General features: G+C 43.2%; 1 protein-coding gene across 2 annotated transcripts in view; it reads right to left on the reverse strand.

The window, feature by feature from the left end:
• The window catches only part of INTS4 (integrator complex subunit 4), a 30,711-nt gene that overhangs the window by 7,912 nt on the left and 2,169 nt on the right, over window positions 1–20,630 (reverse strand). For both annotated transcript variants that reach the window (XM_035330024.1, XM_035330034.1), the window contains exons 3-17: window positions 19,350–19,467; window positions 18,873–18,979; window positions 18,134–18,319; window positions 17,103–17,153; window positions 15,967–16,055; window positions 15,581–15,701; window positions 15,001–15,072; window positions 13,992–14,166; window positions 11,098–11,303; window positions 9,821–9,963; window positions 8,654–8,769; window positions 7,267–7,400; window positions 6,338–6,495; window positions 3,466–3,559; window positions 819–899 (exon numbers count right to left, since the gene is read on the reverse strand). In XM_035330024.1, coding sequence (XP_035185915.1) covers window positions 819–899; window positions 3,466–3,559; window positions 6,338–6,495; window positions 7,267–7,400; window positions 8,654–8,769; window positions 9,821–9,963; window positions 11,098–11,303; window positions 13,992–14,166; window positions 15,001–15,072; window positions 15,581–15,701; window positions 15,967–16,055; window positions 17,103–17,153; window positions 18,134–18,319; window positions 18,873–18,979; window positions 19,350–19,467 — 1,851 coding nt within the window. The remainder of the gene's footprint in view (window positions 1–818; window positions 900–3,465; window positions 3,560–6,337; window positions 6,496–7,266; window positions 7,401–8,653; window positions 8,770–9,820; window positions 9,964–11,097; window positions 11,304–13,991; window positions 14,167–15,000; window positions 15,073–15,580; window positions 15,702–15,966; window positions 16,056–17,102; window positions 17,154–18,133; window positions 18,320–18,872; window positions 18,980–19,349; window positions 19,468–20,630) is intronic.

The following is a 20,630-nucleotide window of genomic DNA, read 5'->3' on the forward strand; positions in this document are numbered from 1 at the left end:
TCAGCCTACCTTCCCAGTAGATCCATGCACTTGCTTTTACCTTAGATTTGTTTCCGGATTACTTAATAGCTTATTTCGTCCCTTAATATAGAAGAACTTAGCTTTGTTGTTTTTTTCCCAGGATCAGATCGTCAAACATCACAAAATAAGAACAGGCTGAACAGCATCTGTCCTACTACTGATCTGAGAGGGATGCTACTCGTTAGTGGCTGCCCACTGAACTTTGCACCAGTAGTTACGGTGCTCTGAGCCAGGCGGTCCAGCCGATTTTCCACCCACATTATCACCCATTTATCAGCCAGAATTTTGCTGTTTTGGTGAAAAGGAAATGATGGGAGACTCTGTCAAAGGGTTTGACAGAGTCAGGCTGTACAACATCCCCTGTTCTCCACGTCCACAGCACCAGTGCCCTCATCACAGAGAGGGCATTAACGTTGGTCAGGCGTAGTGCACCCTTGGGAAATGCGTTTTGGCTGTTCCCAATTACATTCATTTGTTCAGAAATGGCTTCTCAGAGGACCTACACCACAGCCTTCCCCAGAGACCAAGCAGCCCACAGTTCTCCAGTCTCACTATTCAGGAAGGCGTGTGTGCCTTTTTCCAGGGGTCATAAATCTCCCCCAGTGCCACCTGATTTGATCTTTTGAAGATGACAGAAACTGCTGTGCTTTGGGGAGCTAAGATTTACTTGCACAGACTACAGTAGAAGGTCAGAAACGTGTTATTGTTGCATGGCCAAGGAAGCTTGGATCTGAGGACTTGCCTCCAGATCTGGATCCCTGGATCTGAGGACGCAGCCCCAGCTGCTTCATCCTCACCTGTTTGGCTGCGGCAGATGCCAACGCGTTCTGTTTCAGGTACAGAGGAGCTGCCACGTTCCACAGCTTCTCCTGCAAGGCCTACAGAAGAAAACCATGAAAAGTGATCATAAATAAATACCCGGTTTAGTCAAAGCATTACAACCCTGTGCTAGATGAAATGGGCTTGGGAACAGGGAACGTGCCCTGTTTCTTGGCTATACACCAAAAGATTGTTTGAAAGAGCAGGGCAAAGGTTTCTTTTTGCTTTTAAGCACAATACGGGGAACTGAAGCTTCCAAAATACGTACTTTTACATAAGCACACCCAGACACCTACAGAACTATACAGTAAGAAACTGAAGTTGAGAATAACATTAACAATGCTGTGAATGAAGGGCTGGCTAAGCTGCAAACTCTTCTGTACTTTTTAAGGAGAACTTTATGCAGAATGCAGCCGCTTATTACAGAAACAATAACCCACTGCATTATCACCTCCTTGAGACTAAGAGCTGGGCATTCTCAGATTGCAGGCAAAAAGTGGAAACAATAACAACTGTCCCCAGAAACACACCCACGCAGTCATATTTCTGAGCCTTACTGTTGACAGTTTCCACCCCCCATTTGCCCAAAAAGATCCCGGAGTTACTGAGCGTAACACAGCTACTGGTACTGGCACTATAGAAACCCCATTTGCTTTTTGGTTTATGTTAAAAACAATTAAGAAGGTTTTACTGGATGATTTATATCACTGTTTTTGTTGTTGTTTGTTTTTTCTTAAAGCTGCCTGACCTCAGTTACAAGTACACGCAGAAGTGGCCGTAGCCAAAGCTCAAGAACATACACACTGTATCTTTCACCTACACTGGCCCCAGAATCCCATTTAAAAATGGGATCCCCTCGAAGAGCAGGGTACGTAGGGCCTTTTAGAGTCTTGGAGTTTTTGGCATTTGAGGGGCTGGGAAGTGAAAATGTTTTTTTTTCCCCTCCAGTAGTTTCTGTTCTGCTGGGGAAAAACAACCGTAAAGAAATCTACTGAAAAGGGCTGCTCTGACATTAAGGTTCTCACTGCCTAATTGCATGATATTACAAGTTACTTTTAATTCCAGCCACGTTGCTTACTCCTCTCCATCACTGATACACTGACTGTTTTTTCTACAGCTCAAGAAAAGAATGGCTTGGGCAGCGTTTACCCACTTCTTCCAGACAGAGCACTGTTTTTTGCCAGAAATACAGACTTCTACCTTCCCTTAGCTACACAGGTTGGCTCACTCCACTCAACCCCTGGAGAAAGGCTCCAAGGCCATTTCCAAATGCCGGTCCTCCACGCATCCTGCTTTGGGAGCAGCTCTGAATTTCATAGAATTGTGGAGTGGTTTGGTTTGGAAGTGACCTTAAAGATCACCTAGTTTCAAGCCCCCTGCTATGGACAGGGACACAAAATCAGCCTGCTGCCGTGGTGTCCAAATAACCACTTCATCTGCTAATACCAAAAGGATAGAGCATTTCAGCACGGTGAAGCACGACTGATATTTTGCTCAATCAAGCCTTAGGAATTCCTTTGGCATTGGTGCCACAAGTGCTGTCAACAAAACAGCCTAGAAAAACTCCACTTTCAGCAGCAGTTTAGCAAAAAGCATTCCAGTGGTCACCAGCAGAGAAAAGCTAACTCTCTTAACGTAAAAGGCTGCAGGGTGGTTGTGCCCACTGTGATTTCTGTTTGGAAATAAGCTCTTCGCTGGCAAAATGCATATGAACCAACAGAAGTTGTACGTGTGTACTGGGTCTGGCTGGGATGTTACCTTTCCCTGCAGCAGCCCATACAGTGCTGCGCTCTGCACTTGGAGCTAGAACAGCAGTGGGATCACACCAGTGTTGTGTCTGCTGCTGAGAAGTGCTGGCACAGCATCAGGACTCTCTCTGACCCTCCTAGGGGGTGGGCAAAAAGTGAGAAAGAAACATCACCAGGGCAGCTGACCTAAACCAACCAAAGGGATATTCCATACCATGTGGGGTCACACTCAGCAATAAAAGGTGGAAAAAGGAAGAAGAGGGGAGGGGTGGGCTCTCGTTGCGAAAACGTCTGTCCTCCTCCCGAACACCGGCTACGTGCGTTGAGGCCCTGCTTCAAGGACGTGGTCAAGCATCGCTCATTTGTGGGAAGTAGAGAGTAATTTCTTTCCTCTGCACTTCCACATAGCCTTTACTTGTTTTGTTTAGTTATTCCCTTTCCCCCTCCCTTTTCCCCTTTCCCTTTTTTCCCTTTAGTTGAATTGTTTAATTAATAATAATATTTCCTTAATTATATATATATATATATATTTTTTTCCCCTCTTTAATTAAATCATCCTTATCTCAACCCGTGAGTTGTTCTTTCCTTTACTTCTTCCCCTCCTCATCTGAGGAGGGGGAGTGAGAGAGCGGTTGTGGTGTTCAACTGCCTAGCACGGTAAAACCACCACAACGTGCAACAGCAAAGATCTGCAATGGTGTGTTATTTGCAAAGTTACCACAAATTATTTGCCCCAGAAGGGAAGTGGGGATATCAGAAATCCACTGAATCCGAGCTTTCATCATCGATCAGTTTTCAGCACTAAAATCTAAATTCATGAACTTCACTGCCATAAACTGGGGGCATTTTGAACAACAGCCCAAGAATGAAGTCAAACCTTGATGAGGAGCAGCTGACACTGAAGGTAAGTCGCGGTGAAGTCTGCCATCCCTGCCAGCTCCGACTGCAGCTCCCCAAGCCTCTGAAGATCACTGAAGCAAGAGAAAAAGAAGAAAAAAAAAGCGTTGAGACAGCAGGACGCTGATCTAAATGCACACAACGCAGCAGCCAGCTATTCCTGCATCGTGCTTTCTCTTACCCTTACAACGGGCAGCAGAAGCAGTAGGAAAACATGCACCACGAAACTGTTTGCACCTTGGGACCTGGCATCTCTGTTTTTCCTGGAGGCTGACAGTGGCAGCAGTAAGTCTGTCAGCCCAAGTTACTCTGCGGCCCTGTGGGAACCATCGGGCAGAGCAGTTCCAGATTTAACTTCAAACACTCCAGCTTTCTGCAGCAGCTAATCACCCGTTCGCGTTACGCTGCTGGGAAATCTAACTACTCCTGTTGGCTGGGAAAGGTTGTTTGGAACATGTCGGGCTCATGTAACCAGGCATCTCTGAAATATAGCTGCCTTTTTAAAACAAACCCAAAGCTGATGTTCTGGTATTTGCCCAACTGGCTGCTGCGTGCGGTCTGGTACAATTATTTCCTGTAAATCAAACAGCTATCTAAGTAACTTTTATCCTGACAAGGAAAAAAAAAGACAGTGGAACATGAAAAGGCTTTGGTTCTCTACTCTGAGGGTTGTTTTAAAATATGCATTAAGAAAATAAAACTCATTGTTTGTTACAGAACCAAAAATAAGTTGGATAACGTGGATTTAACATCTTTGTTCTCTGCGTTTTGCTTTGACCCAAAGGCGTACTAAAATTGTCACTCTGCTTTTGTATTTTTTACTATATTACCAAAAAATATGTTGTTTTTTTTTTCCCCCTTCAGGTAACCCTTTCATTTGGTGTATATTTATCTTCGTACCTACGACGCAATTCTGAAACTTCAGCTCTGCTACACCCAAAACGCGTCATCCGGCACCACCTCCCCACCACCACCCCACATCCAGGAGATTCTCTGGATCTGCCACCATAGAAAACCTTTCCTAAGCAGAGGGGTTGTGCCTTCCCTGAACGCAGGGACAGTAGAACCAGCCTCACACTGACTCGATTCCACCTTTTCCAGGGGATAAGAAAGAGCTAGCGTGGAGCAGGATGGCATCCCTCAGCTAAAAGCTACTCGGAGTCTCCGTTTTCCAAGTCTTGTGTGGTTCCCACCGCCACTAATTCTATTTTCTTACAGATCTTAAACAGATTTCAGCATCCCTGCGAGACAAAAAAAATCCTGTCGTACAGACGGAGGAACTAAACCACAAAGGCCAAATTACTGAAAAGCCTGCACAGTTTCAGCTGCAAAGCCTCGGGGTAGAGTGGCAGGCTCGAGCGTGGTTAGAAATGCAAGTCACCAGCAGCCACCATGAGGTCTGCATTACTTCCCCCGATGACAATAAGGAGGGAGCCGTGTTCCACCACAGGATCACGGCTGCGTGTTTCTCCTATCCCCCTCCTCCCAGCAACAAAATGGTCAGAGCAGCAAAAAATCTTCCCCTCTGCAAAATAACCTTCAGCACCTTTTTGTTTCCGTCTTAAATCCTCCCTTCTCTTAAGGGTGGAAAAAACACAACCCAGCTGGTTTAGCACAGCTCCTGGGTGGTGATGCCTGCAGACAAAAAAAGCCAAGCAAATGATTTCCACCAGCTCCAAAACGTTGCTGTCCTTTGCTGCACATCAGCTACGCGTGCAGCCATCTCAGACCCGACTGTTAGCCTCAAAATGGAAACCGTTCACAGCCTCTGAGGCTCCCGGCATTTCATTGTGCCGCTGAGATTTCGGATGCTTTGCCAAGAGATAACCTGCTCGAAGCGTTTGCTGCACTAAATGCTCCGAGGCTGCGTTTTAGGCTGCGCGTTGCAGCTTCAGAACGGCTGAGGAGAAGCCGCGTAGCGTTCACAGTCAGGGTTTCAGCGAGGAGCACACTGTTTATTCTCCACTGCAGGTGGGTGTGAAAGCAATTTACAGCTACTCGTACAGAAAAGGCAGGTTTTTTGGGAGGGAAAAAAGCTTTTTGGAATTCTGTAATCCAAATAGCAAAACAGCCTAACGTGCTCTAACTCTCAGAAATAAGACTCTTGCCCTCTTTCCAAGCAGACAAATCGCACTGAAAGGATCCTTTTCAAGTGCTTTGTTTGTGTAAATCAGTCCCGAGATGAAATGGGAAAGGCAGCATAAAACCCACATTCAGAAGCCACGCTGTAACCTTATCTATACAGAGAGCAGCACGCAATAACATTGTCCCTTCCAGAAAAAACCTCTCTGAATTTCAAACTGATGAAGAATGACAAAGTCCTTTACAAGCAGGACTGGTGATAGGAACCCAGAGCAACAGAAGCAGGTCCTCTCCCACAGAACCAAAGGCCACAGGACCCAGAAACTGGAAGACCAAAGGGAAAAACCCTACAAACAAACTAAAAAAAAACCCTGTGCACATACACCACAAATAATCTGATCAAAATGAGGCACACATACGGGGACAGAGAACTAAGAATGACACACTAGCCTGTCATCCATAAAAACAAAGTATATTTTATCATAAATGAGCAGTCCAAGACGTAGTACCCTTATCCAACTCTTACCACACCCTGCAAAGATGTCCACCTAAAACTCTCACCGATTATTCAGTGCAGCAGAGCCAAGATCATCGGTTTTATTTTAAACCGCCCATGAATTCTGTTTGGCCAAAGTGCTCTCGAGAAGGAGACTCAGGCTAAATGCCAAAGGGCAAAGGAAAACGTTGACATTCAGAAACAAAGCAGCGACTTCAGTGAAGCTGCTGATTTAAACCCATCTTCTGATGAGGAGGACAGCTTGCAGCCTTACCGAATGGTAAATTCCAGCAGCTCCTGTATGCCCTGCGGGTCGAGGTGTTGCAGGTTGTAAACCCTCTCCAGGCTCTGGTGCAAGAACTGCTGGGAAGGATCTTCGTGCGGTGTAATGCTGGGAGAGACAGGGGAGGACACCAGCTTTCGACCTGGCAACTAAGCACAAAGAAACACGTGCGTACAAAGACAAGTCCGACACAAGTAAGAGCACTGCAAAACGCTGCTGCATTATTTAACAGCTACCAACCGCGAGCTCCAATTCATTTCTCAGATTCACAATTTATTCCCAGGCTTTCGAGCCTGTAAATTGTTAGTTAACACTCTCTATTTTATGATCTGTTTGTAGCTAGAGATCTTCAGATTAAACATCAACATGCCTTTGAAGGAAACATCTTCCTCCTCTGTTAACTACGAAGCAGTGAAGTCAGGGGAAGTCCAAGACCACACAACCTGCAGTCCAGTTGATGAACTGTAACAAGATTTAGGACCAACTTCAATCCCACCTGTACTTCCCTGCAGGAAAAGCTTGCTTCAAAGTAGCAAGGAACACATCCGTGAGTAAACTGTTTCGATGGATATAAGCCAAACGTTGCAAGACCTACAAAGGCTGAGCTCCCCTTCCCCACAGGGGAAGCTTTCCAGAAAGCTCCTGGGATCCTGCCTCCTGGCATTTTTAACCAGCCGAGCGTGTGCTACCCTCACTTGAGGGCAATAACTTTATTCTCCCCCAAAATATTACAAAATCCATGTTGTAGCAATTTAATATTTGGCTCTCCTTCCTTACCATACATTTCAATATTCACTTGCTTGGCGTTGTGGGGAAAAAAACTATTTCAGAATCAAAGCATTACAGGATGACAGGCATGGAAGAGAGCAACAATATTCAAAACAAAGCGGGGAACTACAAACCTCGGTGATTCAACTTACTCTTAACGGCGGGACCAGATGAGAGAGACTGTCCCGGAGATATGCGTAGTGTCTGAATGTATGATCCGAAAACAGCGCGGGCATTGTTGGGCAGCTCTTAGCAGCGTTGAAAATCAGAACCAGAACAGCAATGTCTATTGAAATGGATTGTTAAAGAAAAATAAACAACCACCAGAAGGGCTCTGTGGGGACGGCACGTTAAAAACAACTCAACAGCCCTTTCTTTGCTGGAGACTGTTTAGGAAGTTCTTTACAGGCAAAGAATGCTGAGCAAAACCCAAAGAGGCAGCTGTCGGGGCAGACAGAAATGAAGTACAAAGGGCAAACGCTACAGGATCGGAGAAAGGATGTTACTGCCAGTGAGGGACGGCTCAGAGGCAGCTCAAGGGAGAGCCAGGGATGAGAAATGCAGAACAGGCTCAGCAAGGAGTTCACAAAAGGGACCTGAACCCGTTTCCCAGCTCCTGAAAATCTTCTGTATCTGTGAGCCGCCGAGCATAAAGGCTTCAACCTGATGAACCAGTTCCTCCTCTTTGCCCCAGATCCTTTCCAGGTTTTCAGCTGAAGCTATTCAGCTAACTTCATTCAAATCTGCTAAGCACTTTGAATGAGAACACCCTTTGTTTTTAACTAGCACTTCATTCACCGGAAGCTACCATCCAGGTCTACCTTGTTGTTTCTGGCTCCCAAGGCTTTCTTCACAGAACATTTCTCCATAAAATTTGGTGGCAATTTACGTCTGGAACATTCTCTCGAGTAACAGTCCTTGGTTCAGATCAGGAAGGCGCACGGAGATAAGTAAGGGCTTTTCACCCCTCCAAGCTCCTTCCATCCTCAACTCCTAAGACAAATTGACTCAAATTATTACTTAACTGTCTGATTAAGGATTTACCTTGCTCTCCACCTGATCCTTGCCCTTTTCAATTCTCACAAGACATTTAATCTGCTAGCTAATGGCCTCTGAACTGTGAGAAAAATAAGGACAAGCTTCACAGACTGGAGCAACTTGTCGCATGGAAACACACGGAAAACCACTCCGCTGCTAAAGCATCTTCCAAATTGGTGCAAGCTAAATGTGTGTTTTCACATCAAAGGACTCATCTACACAGCCTAAACCTTGACAAACCGTTTGATAAGCAGATCACTCATCACAGCATTAAAAAAAAAGCTAATTATACCACACCGGTGTTTATGAAGATGGTTACAGGTTAAGTTATGCCATCACTTGCTGAGTTAATAAAACTCAGTAATAAAATTGACAAAGGGATTCAGAAATAGCTACGGGATTGTCCGCTAGGCTGAAATGGTTTAATAAATGCAAGCTTCAGGAAAACACAAAGAAGTCTTTTACAGTCAAAGAGATCGTCTGGTTTCGTTAAAAAGATACAGGCTGGGTCATCCATGTCTGGTTCTGGAGTGTCAAAGAATGGATGTGTGCTCAGCAGCTCGGGGACTAATGGAAGCACCAAAGTGGGATGCCGGCTTCCCAAGAACTTCAAGCATCTGTGAACAGGTTAAAAAATTTCCTAGTAAACATGCACATTGCAAAGTGCAACATTTTAAAACATTATTAGATTGTAGGGACACTCTGAGGTGTCATGCAGCAAGAGAAATAAATCCTCCTGTTCAAGGCTATGTGCAAACTCACGGCAGCATTGTCTCTTCAAGGCTAAGGATCTGCGTTAGAGTTTGACAGAATCCAAGAAAATTGAGAACACAGCTTGAAAAAACAAGCAGAAATAAAAATAAACTGTCTGAGAGATAGTTAACAACTGGAGCTATGCAGCCTAAGAAAAACTTCCATATTAAATGATAACTAAATGGTAAACATTAAGTGTTTCTTCTTCAAAAAATGTAGAAGAGTGAGGAAGTAAAGGCTAAGCAAACAAAATAAAAACAAACAAACAAAAAAAAACACAACAAAACCAAACCCTAGTAAACTCCAAAGGCAATATAAGAGTACACTAGAAGAAAAAGCAGACTAAAAACCAGTTTTTCCAATAATAACCAAGAATTCCATCCCAGGCTCTGTGTGCTGAAGCATCACGTCCTTTGTCGCTTCCATTAAGCGACCAAACAAACCCACAAGCGTTCATTACTTTTCCTCAGACAGAAAGAAATCCCTCCACCAGCCCCATGCCGTACAGCCAATCCACTTGTCATGGCTGATCTCGTCAGCTGCCGGAGAATATTGCTATTCAATGCAGCACAAAACATTAATTGCATGGAGGAGGTAACTTTTAAACCGGAGGTTGAAACCATCTTTTTCTGGAAACCCTGGGAATGCTTTGGCTGCTTGTAATGAAGGATTTTTTCCCAGCATGGTCATCACTTCTGGATTCCCACCAGAAGTAGTGACAAGCAAGAACAATGTGGAGTCTCTACACCAGTCGTGAATATATACGATGTGTGTACAGCTGCCATTCCAAGGATTTACCCAGTAACAGGATTTTAGACCTGTTACCTTCTTAGCTAGTTCAACATTTGCCTAATGCCTCGATTTTTAAGAAAGTAGGAAACTAAGGAGACACACGAGGATGCTGAACACACTCACTTCCATATGGATTCTCTGTCTGTGGGGTACTTCGTCAGGTTTTTCAGAAGTTCCACCAGCGCAAGGTGGATGCCTTCTTTAGTTGAGACATTGGTGCAACACAACAGCTCGTGCAGCGCTTCCCGGATGTCCCTTGAAGAATCCTAAAGCAAAAAAAAACAAGAATCCTAAAACAACATCCTAAAAACACAACAACACCAAACATCCCCACCTTTGAGTGCTCAGGGAAGGCAGACCTGTGTATACACTTAAATTTAGCAGTTCCTGGACCTTGGAACTGTTCCTTAGCACTGGGAGCATCTGCAAAACAGCATGTTTATAATTATTATAGCTAAAACAGACACAAACTGACAGACCAGGTGACTGCTGCAGTCTGCTGCTGGTCTCTGCTCTCGTGTTTCATTTAACGGAATCAATTTAATCCTTTTCACCACTGACCTCAAAACAGAACAAGAATCACTGTTAGATTTGAGGGACACAGTACCCTTAAGCACAGACACTAAGAGAAACTCAGCGTGCTGGGGAACGTGAAGATTTTTGCTGGTCATCTATCTCAGGAAATTGTTTTACCTTCAGAGAAGCCTGGCAACAGCTGAAGGTTGATTCCACGAGCCTTTACCCCAGTCACCAGCCTTCAGAGGGTGTCAGGCAATATTGTGAAGAGGAGCTCATGCAATCCAAAAGGAGCATTTTTAGAAATAACGTGGCTGAACTCCAGCATAATTAATTGCACGACTCCTGCCAAAAAACACCTTGCAGCTCCATAATACATTCTACTTCCTTGCTGTCAGCGTTTGTGTGGCATCGCTGGACAGAACGTGAAAATTTGACAGGATACAAGAACTGGCTGCATTTCAATGGCGGATTCTTTTTTTTCCCTTTTCTTTTTTTTTTTTTTCTTAAATTATAATTTGCTAAATATCAACAGCACATTCATCACTGTCTTGCACAAAAGAAGGAAGAGCAGTCCTCTTGTAAAGGCTCTTAACTGACAGCTAACACACACAAATGATCAAAGGGGGAAAGCAAAGGGGGGTGCTCAGCTGGTCTTTATTTTGGTACAGGATATGACTGGAAGAGAAGATTTACTCTAAAGGCTGTAATGAAACAACTGAGGAAATAAAACACACCAGGTGAGCTGCATGGACCACTTGGGGAGAAGGACGGAAGGTGTAGTTTCTGCTCTGAAGGGGCTGCTAAGCATTATACAATTATTGTAACTCCTCAAAGAAAGCTGAAAGGCAAGGGTTTTTTTCCTCCTCCTAAGAAGATCTTACCTCCAAAACAGCTAACACAGTATCCAGCTGGTCTTCCCGAAGCGTGATGTTGTTGGAGATTTTTCTCATCGTGTGTATCGACTGCAGCCTCACCTCCTCGATCTCATCGTTAAACATGTCAACCAAAAAATCGAGACATTTCTCGGCGAAGGAAGGCGAGGACTGAGCCAGCATACAGAGGGCCTCGACCGCAGCAATGCGAACCTCTGTTAAAAGAAAGGGAAGGATTCAGCCGTCAGCGCTGTTTAAAAGGATACCCCAAGCAACAGCCAGGCCTCAGATTGTTCAAGGACTGGGCTAAGGACAGGAGTTGCTAAGGAAACACTGAGGATGACAGAGACTGAGCAGGGACCCATGACACTGGGGACCTTTTCACAGGAAAGCCTTCAAATCAAAAGCCTCACCTCTACTACAGCTCGTGCTACTGCTTTAAGCGCATGCACAGGGGCTTTCAGGTGAAAGAAGGTCTCCTGTCCAGCTATTAATATTTCACGGCACATTTTGCGAGTGTAGCTACAACCCTGGTATCTTAAGCAAGCTCATTTAGATAATTAAACTCTGCTTGCTTTATTCTTCCAGACGTTTTAATTGCTCAGAGCATTCAGTGTGTTTTTAACTCGCCATGTAGCACTTTGTGAAGTGCTGAAAAGCTCAAGAGGATCAGCGTTTGAGCAGTAAACAGAACAAAATTCCTCTGCTTCACGACTTCCTCAAAAGAAAGGAAAAAAATGCCACCTAATTATTAAAGTGACTCAATTTAAGCATCAGAAAAAAAATAGATACAAGTATTCAGAACGTGTTTATGCTGTAAAGCATAGCAGGAATTTAAAGAGTACCCAAATGTAACAAGCTTATTGTGGAGATGAGATCCTCTTCCCAGTGCTAACTTCCATAACATTTATGTGCTGGCATCGCAAGTCTGAAGATTAATCTGATGTCTAGCAAACGTTATTGTTTTAAGCACACTTCTATTTTTCATTCAAATTAGCTCATCTTGAAAGCATTTACTTAAACTTGTGCGTAGCTTTTAGGCCTATTGTTCTTAAAGCAGACTTGGTTCCTAGTTATTCTGATTAAAGCAGGAAAACGCCAACGCAGCGAGGCCTCTGCTTCTGCTGTGACAAAGCCTTCGTCACGGCTACGAGCCTCCGTGGTCATTAAGGCCAAGGTATTGGAAGGAAAACCACCACCACCACCACACGTTTGCCAATATTGCATTCATGAACTGACACATGGATTTACCAAGTTACCACATGGAATTCCAGAAGTTAAGCAGTCAGGAAGATAGCTCAGCAGGATTTAAAAGTGCTGCAGTGGAAGAAGACACACACACGACTCAGAGACCTGTGCACAGCCCTCATCTCTCCATTTTACCGGTAACCCAGAGAACGAGTTTCACAGACCAATGGATTGAGCCAGTGGAAAATTTTTATTGTTAGTCGGAAAACAAGTTGCATTTTTGAGCTTCGGGGAGAGTTTAGCTATTAGGAAAGCATGCTTTTATTTGCAGGAGTCGTGGGTTAATAAACTAGAGATATTTTTGTTAGAGCTTTTATGCTTTCTAATTTAGTTTCATCCTTCCAGCAGTGTTAGAATCAAAATCAGAATAATCTTCCGGGCTGAGCATTTTCATGGTTTTGTACAAATACCAGCACACTCAACAGCCTTTTGAAATACAAATCTCCACTTTGTGCGCAGGAAAGCTGGACTAGAAAGGCTAAAACACACAAACTTTCCTGAGGCCACCAGAATGGTCAATGCTACAGCCAAACTTAACAGCTCAAGAATGCCCGTGTTCCAATCTGATACTCATAATTTATCCTTTTTAAAAGACCAGACCAAATATAATCTGTCGTGAAGCAGATGAAGGCCTTCAAGTTCATCACAGCAGGGCTGGGAGACCCTAGTATGTTAGAACACATCAACATGATCTTAAAACATGGCTACTTCCATTAAAGAATTATAAATAAGATCAGTAAAGATACAAGCAAGACCTCACCTGAAATCCACATTCCCAAAAACACACAGAACCAGTCATCAACTTTCAAGAATATTCATTCTAACTGGCCAAGAGGAAAGCTTTTGGTCAACACTGGTGTAAAAAGAACTTAGCCTATTTAGCCCCTTGCAAAAAATCAATTTAATTCCTTAGGAAAGCCAGTCCTTGAGAGAAGCAGCAACAATTTAATCCGAAATCTACCACTGGCTAAGAACAAAGTCTAAGCTGGCCATGGATAAACTTCAGTTAGAAATCAGAAGAGAACTTCTGTTCATTGGAACTGCTGGATTCTGAAATATTTTGAGGAATACGAGGGCTTGTCTCCGCTAGTTCTGACCTTTGTGAGGATGGAAGCTGCAACGTTTACACAAGGAATTATTACTGGACTCCGTGGACGAGGTTTCTTGCAGTGCCTTGATTTAAATACCAGGTTCTATAAACCTCTCAGCAAATCTGATTTTCCTTCTTCCAGAGAAAAGCACTAATTTCAAACAACATAAACTTACGTTTTCAGTTCAAAACACATTCAACTTTTAAATTTACGTCACACCAAAAAAAATGGGCTTCTGAATAGCATAAGCAACCACTTCCCAGATATTTTATTAAAACTTTACTTCTTATAGGAAGCTGTTTGATTTTGGCTACTCCATTCAACGTGTCCACCCCAAATACTGTGCACCACTAATATCTTTCCAACAACTGCCAGATCACGAAGGAAAAAATAAAAATCCAACACCTTGAAGTCCGCAGTTAGTTTAAAAAAAAAAAAAGAAGAGAAAACCTCACATGCAGACACACACCAGCCAGGTGATCTATTTTGTTCGTTAATAAATACATGACAATTCTTAGCCTGTGTATCCTATGCAAGTTGGTCACTGCGTAAGTTATCACTTACCATACATCTCATCTTCCAGGCCATGAACAAAGGCTCCGCAAGCTCCTGATTCAATCAAGTTTACAGCACCTGTATCGATTTCCTCCTTGGGAGCATCATCTCCCCATTTTCTGCCACTTGAAAACTCCCCAGAGCTGTAGAGCTCTTTGGCTCGTTCATGCGCAGTGCGCTTCCTCTGTCCAAAGAGATTTTTCAATTACAGCCATGGAAAACTTTAAAGATGACTCAAATTATTATTTTTTAATTCAAAAATGGATGTATCTTGAGGATTAGACACCGATGTAGACATGCAAATGCTGAGGAAAGCTATTAATACCTTCTCCTCTACAAATATTTCTGATTGCCAGTAATTCTTGTATTTCTGATGTTGGGAAAGGATAACAACTAATATATTTTAATTAATGCATTCTTAAACATCTATTTTAACCAAATTGGGTCAGAGCAGAGGCCCATCTAGTCAAGTATCCAATATCCAGTCTACAAAAACAGATGATACCACAGCTCTGGCTTCATTATTGTTTTGTAGGCAAGAGAAACAGAACATAACACCTTGAGCAAGCTACTTAAGGAAGAAATTTTACTGAAAAGTGGTTTTTTTGCTCATAGGGCTCAAAGGTCCCAGTCTCCAGATGTTTATCGCTCTTGAAATGTCTCTGAGTACCAGTCAGATCTTGCAGGATGCTGCCGTAAGCTTGCTCCCCAAATCAGGATGCAATCTTTCGGTACAAAGCAGAGCTTTTAGCCAAACGGCTGTCAGAAGAACACAAACGTTTACCTCACATCTGTGAAACCTGAATAGCCCAGAGCTGTTTATTACACGGCTCAGCTAATGACATCTAGAACTGGCAATTACTTCGCTGACTTTAACCTAAAAGAAAACCTGCCATCATCAATTAACTCCCAGCGGCCCTGAGGCAAGGACACGCAAAACAAACGCGCTCAACGTTAACAGGTGTTGTGAGATTTTAGTGCACAGTGAAAAAAACCACACACACAAGCGTTTACATACCCTCAAATCCGACATGAGCTTCTTGTCAAGGGTCTGCTCCAAGAAATGGGAGCTAACTTGTTGCATGGAACCCTAAAGGACAGGAAAAAATATATCAAAAGGAAGTAAGAGGATTGTTCTCAATTTCACCATACAATTTCCCGATACATCCCAACACAGGGTCTAATCGTTTCTTTTCTAACAGTTTCATACAGTGCTTGACACTGGTGCGTGTCAAGAGTCCGGAAGAGTTAACACGAGCAGCACAGCTTATTTTCCCGCTGAATTTAATCTGGTCTTTCTTGAGTTCACTTCTTTACATGTGCTGGGGATGTAGAAGGGGAAATTATTGCAAGTACTTGCCTTTTTATTGGATACCCAACCGTCTAACCTCAAGGAAATAATTATTGTAGAGATCAGCTGAGAAAAAACAAACAAACTGAACACGATGCACTCAACCTCTCTCTTTTTTCCGTCTCAGAATTTCGGTCTGAATTTACCTAAGCTGTTATAAAATCTCCTCCCATTTCAAGTAGATGAAAAAAGAAAGGTGACCCAACAAGAACTACTTTCAGATAGAGAGGAAAAGAATGCACCTTACCAGTAGTTTCGCAGCTTGCACCCTAACAACCCAGGAGCCATCGCTAACCATGTGACAGATTTTTCCAAATGCATCATCAACCAACCGAATTTCTTCGTTAGACGAAGGAATCGGGACAATGCTAGAATAGAGAAACGTAACTCAGCTTGCTGATCTGATGCCATCCAGCATGACATAAAACAAAAAACAACTAGAGTGCGCTCCTGTGGGCCTACAATAAATATCAGGAACCAAAACTTCATCCGGATCAGTGCCTTCTCATCAGGTGTCAGCATTTTGAACGCATCAGTTTTTAAAAGCTGCTCCTGAGACTTCCTGGCACAAAACTGCCCAAATTAGGACATTGCCGTGCCTCCATTTTGAGTCGCTTTGTATCCAGCACGTACCTTTCAGGATAAAGTTGACTGAGGACCCAAATGAGCTGCACTGCAGCACTGCGCACTTGCTCATAATCGTCTGCCAACAGCTTGCAGGCCTGAAAGAAGATTTGCAACCCGATATACCATTTCCAGATTTATGATCCTCACCATAAATCAGTTCAGACATTATAAATGAGGCTAAAATCAGTCTTCTCTTCTAATCTCCCACATTTCCAAGTCTGATCAGGTAGGGAAGTCCTAATAAGGTCTGTTATGCACGTGCAGTGTGTTCCAGATATGCGTGGGAAGCACGCAGCATGAATCTTTCCTAGGACTTAGCTCCGCAACGCTACTGACATAACACGAGCAGGTCCACAGGAAGACACGAAGTTGATCAGAGAGCTGGAGCGAAAAAAGGCTGAAAGAACTGGGGTTGTTTAGCCTGGAGAAGAGAAGGCTCTGGGGAGAGCTTATTGCAGCCTTCCCATGCTTTAAAGGGGCTTATAAGAAAAAAGGGGAGAGACATTTTACTAGGGTGTGTAGGGACAGGACAAGCAGTAAGGGCTATAAACTGAAAGAGCATTGATTTAGATTAGATGTAAGGAATAAATTTTTTACTCTTAGGGTGGTGAGGCACTGAAACAGACTGCCCAGAGAAGCTGTGGGTGCCCCATCCCTGGAGGTGTTCAAGGTCAGGCTGGATGGAGCTTTGAGCAACCTGGGCTGGTGGGAGGTGTCCCTACCCACAGCAGGGAGAGTGGAAATGGGTGGTCTTTAAGGTTCCTTCCGACCCAAACCACTCTGTGGTTCTGTAACAAACCCAGGCATCAGGTGTACTCTCCAATATACAAGGGTTTAACACTTGGAGATTGCAAGATGACAGTAATAATTATGCAATGCCTTGCTCTTCCCATGGTTATCTCCCCCAGTAAACAATATACTCCAATCAAAGCACATAATTTAGTGCATCTGAGATCAAAAAAATGCAAAACAGTTTCTTATTTCCACTGCCATAGTGCAACAAAGAATACAGGCAACCTGCGTGTGAAACACCCCAGCTCTGTTCATTGACTTTCACCCCTCAAAGCACGCTGTCATAGAATCCAAAAAAGCAAGATAGATACACAAGTACAAGATAAATACAAATAAATATGAGGTTTTACCTGACCGTAAATTGCCTGCTGTAATTTTAATCCTCTTTCATGAAGCTGCAGCTACAGGGGAAAGAAAAAAAAAGGAAACAACTACAGTTTTAAGAGTCATTTCGCATCACTCTTCCTGCTTTGAGTAAAATTAGTTGCTTGTATCTGTTGGTTGCTGCTATAATTAAGATATTTCACGATCCCCCAAACTTCAAACAATCGCTTAGTGTTATTCAGTTTCATCTACTACCTGAAACACGGACCCAGAAGTAGTATTGCCGGTGAATTTTCATGCCCTGTAAATCTTCAATTACCCAACCAGACGAGCAACGAAAAACTATCATACTAAACCTTGTTTGTCTCCATTTGGAACAAAGTAATATAAGAAATCTGACAAACAAGACCAGCAGTATCAAATACAGTCAAAGGAAGCAGTTGTTTTTCTGTATTCCCTTCAAAATACAACGTGCTGGTGACACAGTGTAAAATACAGAAATAAAATAACAAAAAAACACAATAGCAATGAAAACCGTGACCAAAAACCCTAGAAGAGGTTAGTGACCCTGAACCCATTCAGGATCTGCAAACTAAAGCAAAACAGCTGACTTTGTGCTCTAACTATTAAATTCCAGGTCAGACGTTTTACTGGGGATTTAGTTCAAATGTCATTACAGAAGTCACTGAAGAGGTTTAAAAAGTTGTACGAAAAGTCAAAATTAAATGAAAACGAAGGATGAGCACAGCCTCCAGCAGAGGGAGATCCCGGACAGATTCAAGTGAAGTCTGACCCCCTCAAATGGATCTTGCTTCTTTCTTCAGAGTTTAATAATAATAATTAAAATGCCCTCGTTCACCATCACGTTAGATGGGATATTGTTGTAAGATTGAAGGGTAACAGAAATTTCTGTATACCCATCTACTCAGAAGCAACTCACATCAACCAAAATTCTCTGGTGCACAGTCACTGCTCGTATTTCTGCTGCTAAAAAATTCTGAAAGGTTTTCCTTACGGAACCCCAAACAATTTCTTCCACTGCATTAGCAATACTCACCATGGCTTTTATAGCTGCTGTCCTAACGCGAGGGTCCTGGTCGTTAAAATGATCTCCTATTATCTTCTGGACATCTTTGGCAGCCTGGCTTTCGGCTTCTTTTGCACCACCTTTCTCCACCGGTCCAAGGCAGCCAATTAACTGAAGACATTTATTTCTTACACCATGGGAAGAATCCGTCAGGTGCTACGGAAAACAAGAGAAGAATAGATATCATTGGATTTGTATTGTTCTTTTATCCCTTCTAAAGACCTACTCACAGGAGGATTTCTAGCAGTTAAGAAATGTTAGCATTTTGATGGAAAAATTTAAAATAAGTTAAGCAGCGATGATGTATTTTTTCCTCCAGCAGTGATGAAAATTTAAAAAGATTATAAACGCATTTGCTTAAATATTTTAAAGTTTTTAATTCTTTTTATTAATACAATAAGCTATTTGTCAGGCAATACTCTTAGCTGAGTTTCTAAATATCACCTACAAAACACTGACTTGCTTATAAAACATAAGAGAAAGAGAAATGTATCTTAAAAAGCTGCAAAGACACCTCACAAACACCAGTGCCATTTATAGACTTGTTAACTAGAGTCAGCGTTGTGCTCACACCACGTTCAGTTTCAAGTCACTCTTATTTAAATATTTTAATACTTCAAGCTCTCTCCCAAAACAGATTGAATCCCAAAATGAATATGCAAGAGCAGAGCTTTGCTACGGAGCTGTGTCCTCAGGGCAGCTGCCTCACCTTACAGGCTACCTCTACCAGCCTCATCCTGACAGATGGGTTCTCTGTGAGCTTTGTGCCGATCACCAGCAGGGTGTCCAGCAGCTGAGCAAGGACCTGATGAGACTCTGCAAAAGAAAAGAGCGAAAAGTTACCTGCCTCTCCGCTGAGCTCCTCACCGGGCTCAGAACCACAGAATCATTCAGGTCTGAAGGACCTCCCAGAGCCTTCTACTTTTAGGGCCAAAAATAAGCCCAGTTGCCTTGGCTTCTCCTCGCACATCGTGTCAAACAGCCTCCAGTCACCCTGGTGGTCCTCTCCTGAACTCAGCCAAACTTAGCAGCATTTATCTGGCATCAGGAGCCCAAAAGCTGATGTGGTATTTCCAGCAAAATCCAACTAGTGGTGAGTAAAGGGTGATAATTGCTTCCCTCAACCACCCGGCTACATCCACAATTCTGCCCTGACCTCAAGCACCATCTGCAAATTGTGACTTACTCTCATTCTGAAGTGTGTTAATGGCATCATCCACAATGCAGTCCGGCGAGAATCCTGCAGTCTTTGATAACAAGCCCAGCAAGGAAGCAATCTTCAGTCTTACGGAGGCATCATTCTCCTGGAAGGAACAACAGATATTTTTTTTTTCTGTTTGGAGAGCAAAAAACACTACACAGAGGCAGGACCCATCTACGATTCAGCACACGGGACTGACTTTTAATGTCAGGCTACTTCCTCCTGTCTGCTTTTTAAAGCACTCCTCATAGGAAATTAACCACACCGGAACGGTTCTGTGGCTGCTTCCAGGCCATTCCAGAATAATCCTTTTATTTATCATTTCTCAAAATTGCCTTAACGATCGTTTGAAAATTTAAAGTTTAAATAATTAGGTTTTCAAGATCCAGGAAAATTCACTGTTAGTATCTCTTAAGTTTTTAACGAACAAACAGGAGGATTTTAGACGACGAACTGATCCCAGTGGTCTCTTGACCTCTGCTAAGCATCATGGTCCACGGGATAGTGGAAATCAGTGTTTCCCTTAACAGTGGGGAGGAATCATCCCAATCTGACAATAATAAAAAGAAAATCAACACAACAAGGTAAAAAAATAAAACAAAAGCAGCATGTTAGCTGCATACATTTGTTCATTTAAGCAAAAGCTGTCACAGGTGATAATTACATAAATAAGCTTCACTAATTATTCTTAGTTTCTTCTTAAAAGTTCGGGTACTTCAAAGAGTTCTTGATCCGAGCATCCTACAGACTTGTGCACCCAACGCTTCTAGTCCTAAGAGGAAGAAAACTCACGCTGGCGGTGACATCCAACATAGGGTAGAAAGACACACATAAGTTGGGATTTGAAACCAAGCAAGCGTGCAACGCTGAACACAGAGGTGCGGCAATGTCACAGGTACAGCTATTACATCTGTCAGCAGGTGAAGTAATATTTCAACTATCACATCTTTCAGAAGCATTTAGGAGAGACTTTTAAAATGCTTCTTGCATAACGTCTGCAGTGTTATCGTCACCAAGCTATAAGCAGCCTCCCGCCGCAGCAGGTCTTTTCTCCCTCTTTTTGTGGGCAAGAAGCTAGAGAAACTTTTCCTTTACATGAAAGCTCTGATCACCATCTCAACGAGCTGAACACCGGGAAGTTACCGTGCCTCTAACCCCTCATCCCTGCCACCCTCAAGAGTCGGGAGGAGACTTTTGGGATCTCCTCAGGCACTATTTAATGGCACACCACCACTGCCAGCAACACCAGCTTATTCTGTGCCCCCA

This window comes from Oxyura jamaicensis, chromosome 1, assembly GCF_011077185.1.
Source record: "Oxyura jamaicensis isolate SHBP4307 breed ruddy duck chromosome 1, BPBGC_Ojam_1.0, whole genome shotgun sequence".
Taxonomy (NCBI): Eukaryota; Metazoa; Chordata; class Aves; order Anseriformes; family Anatidae; genus Oxyura; species Oxyura jamaicensis.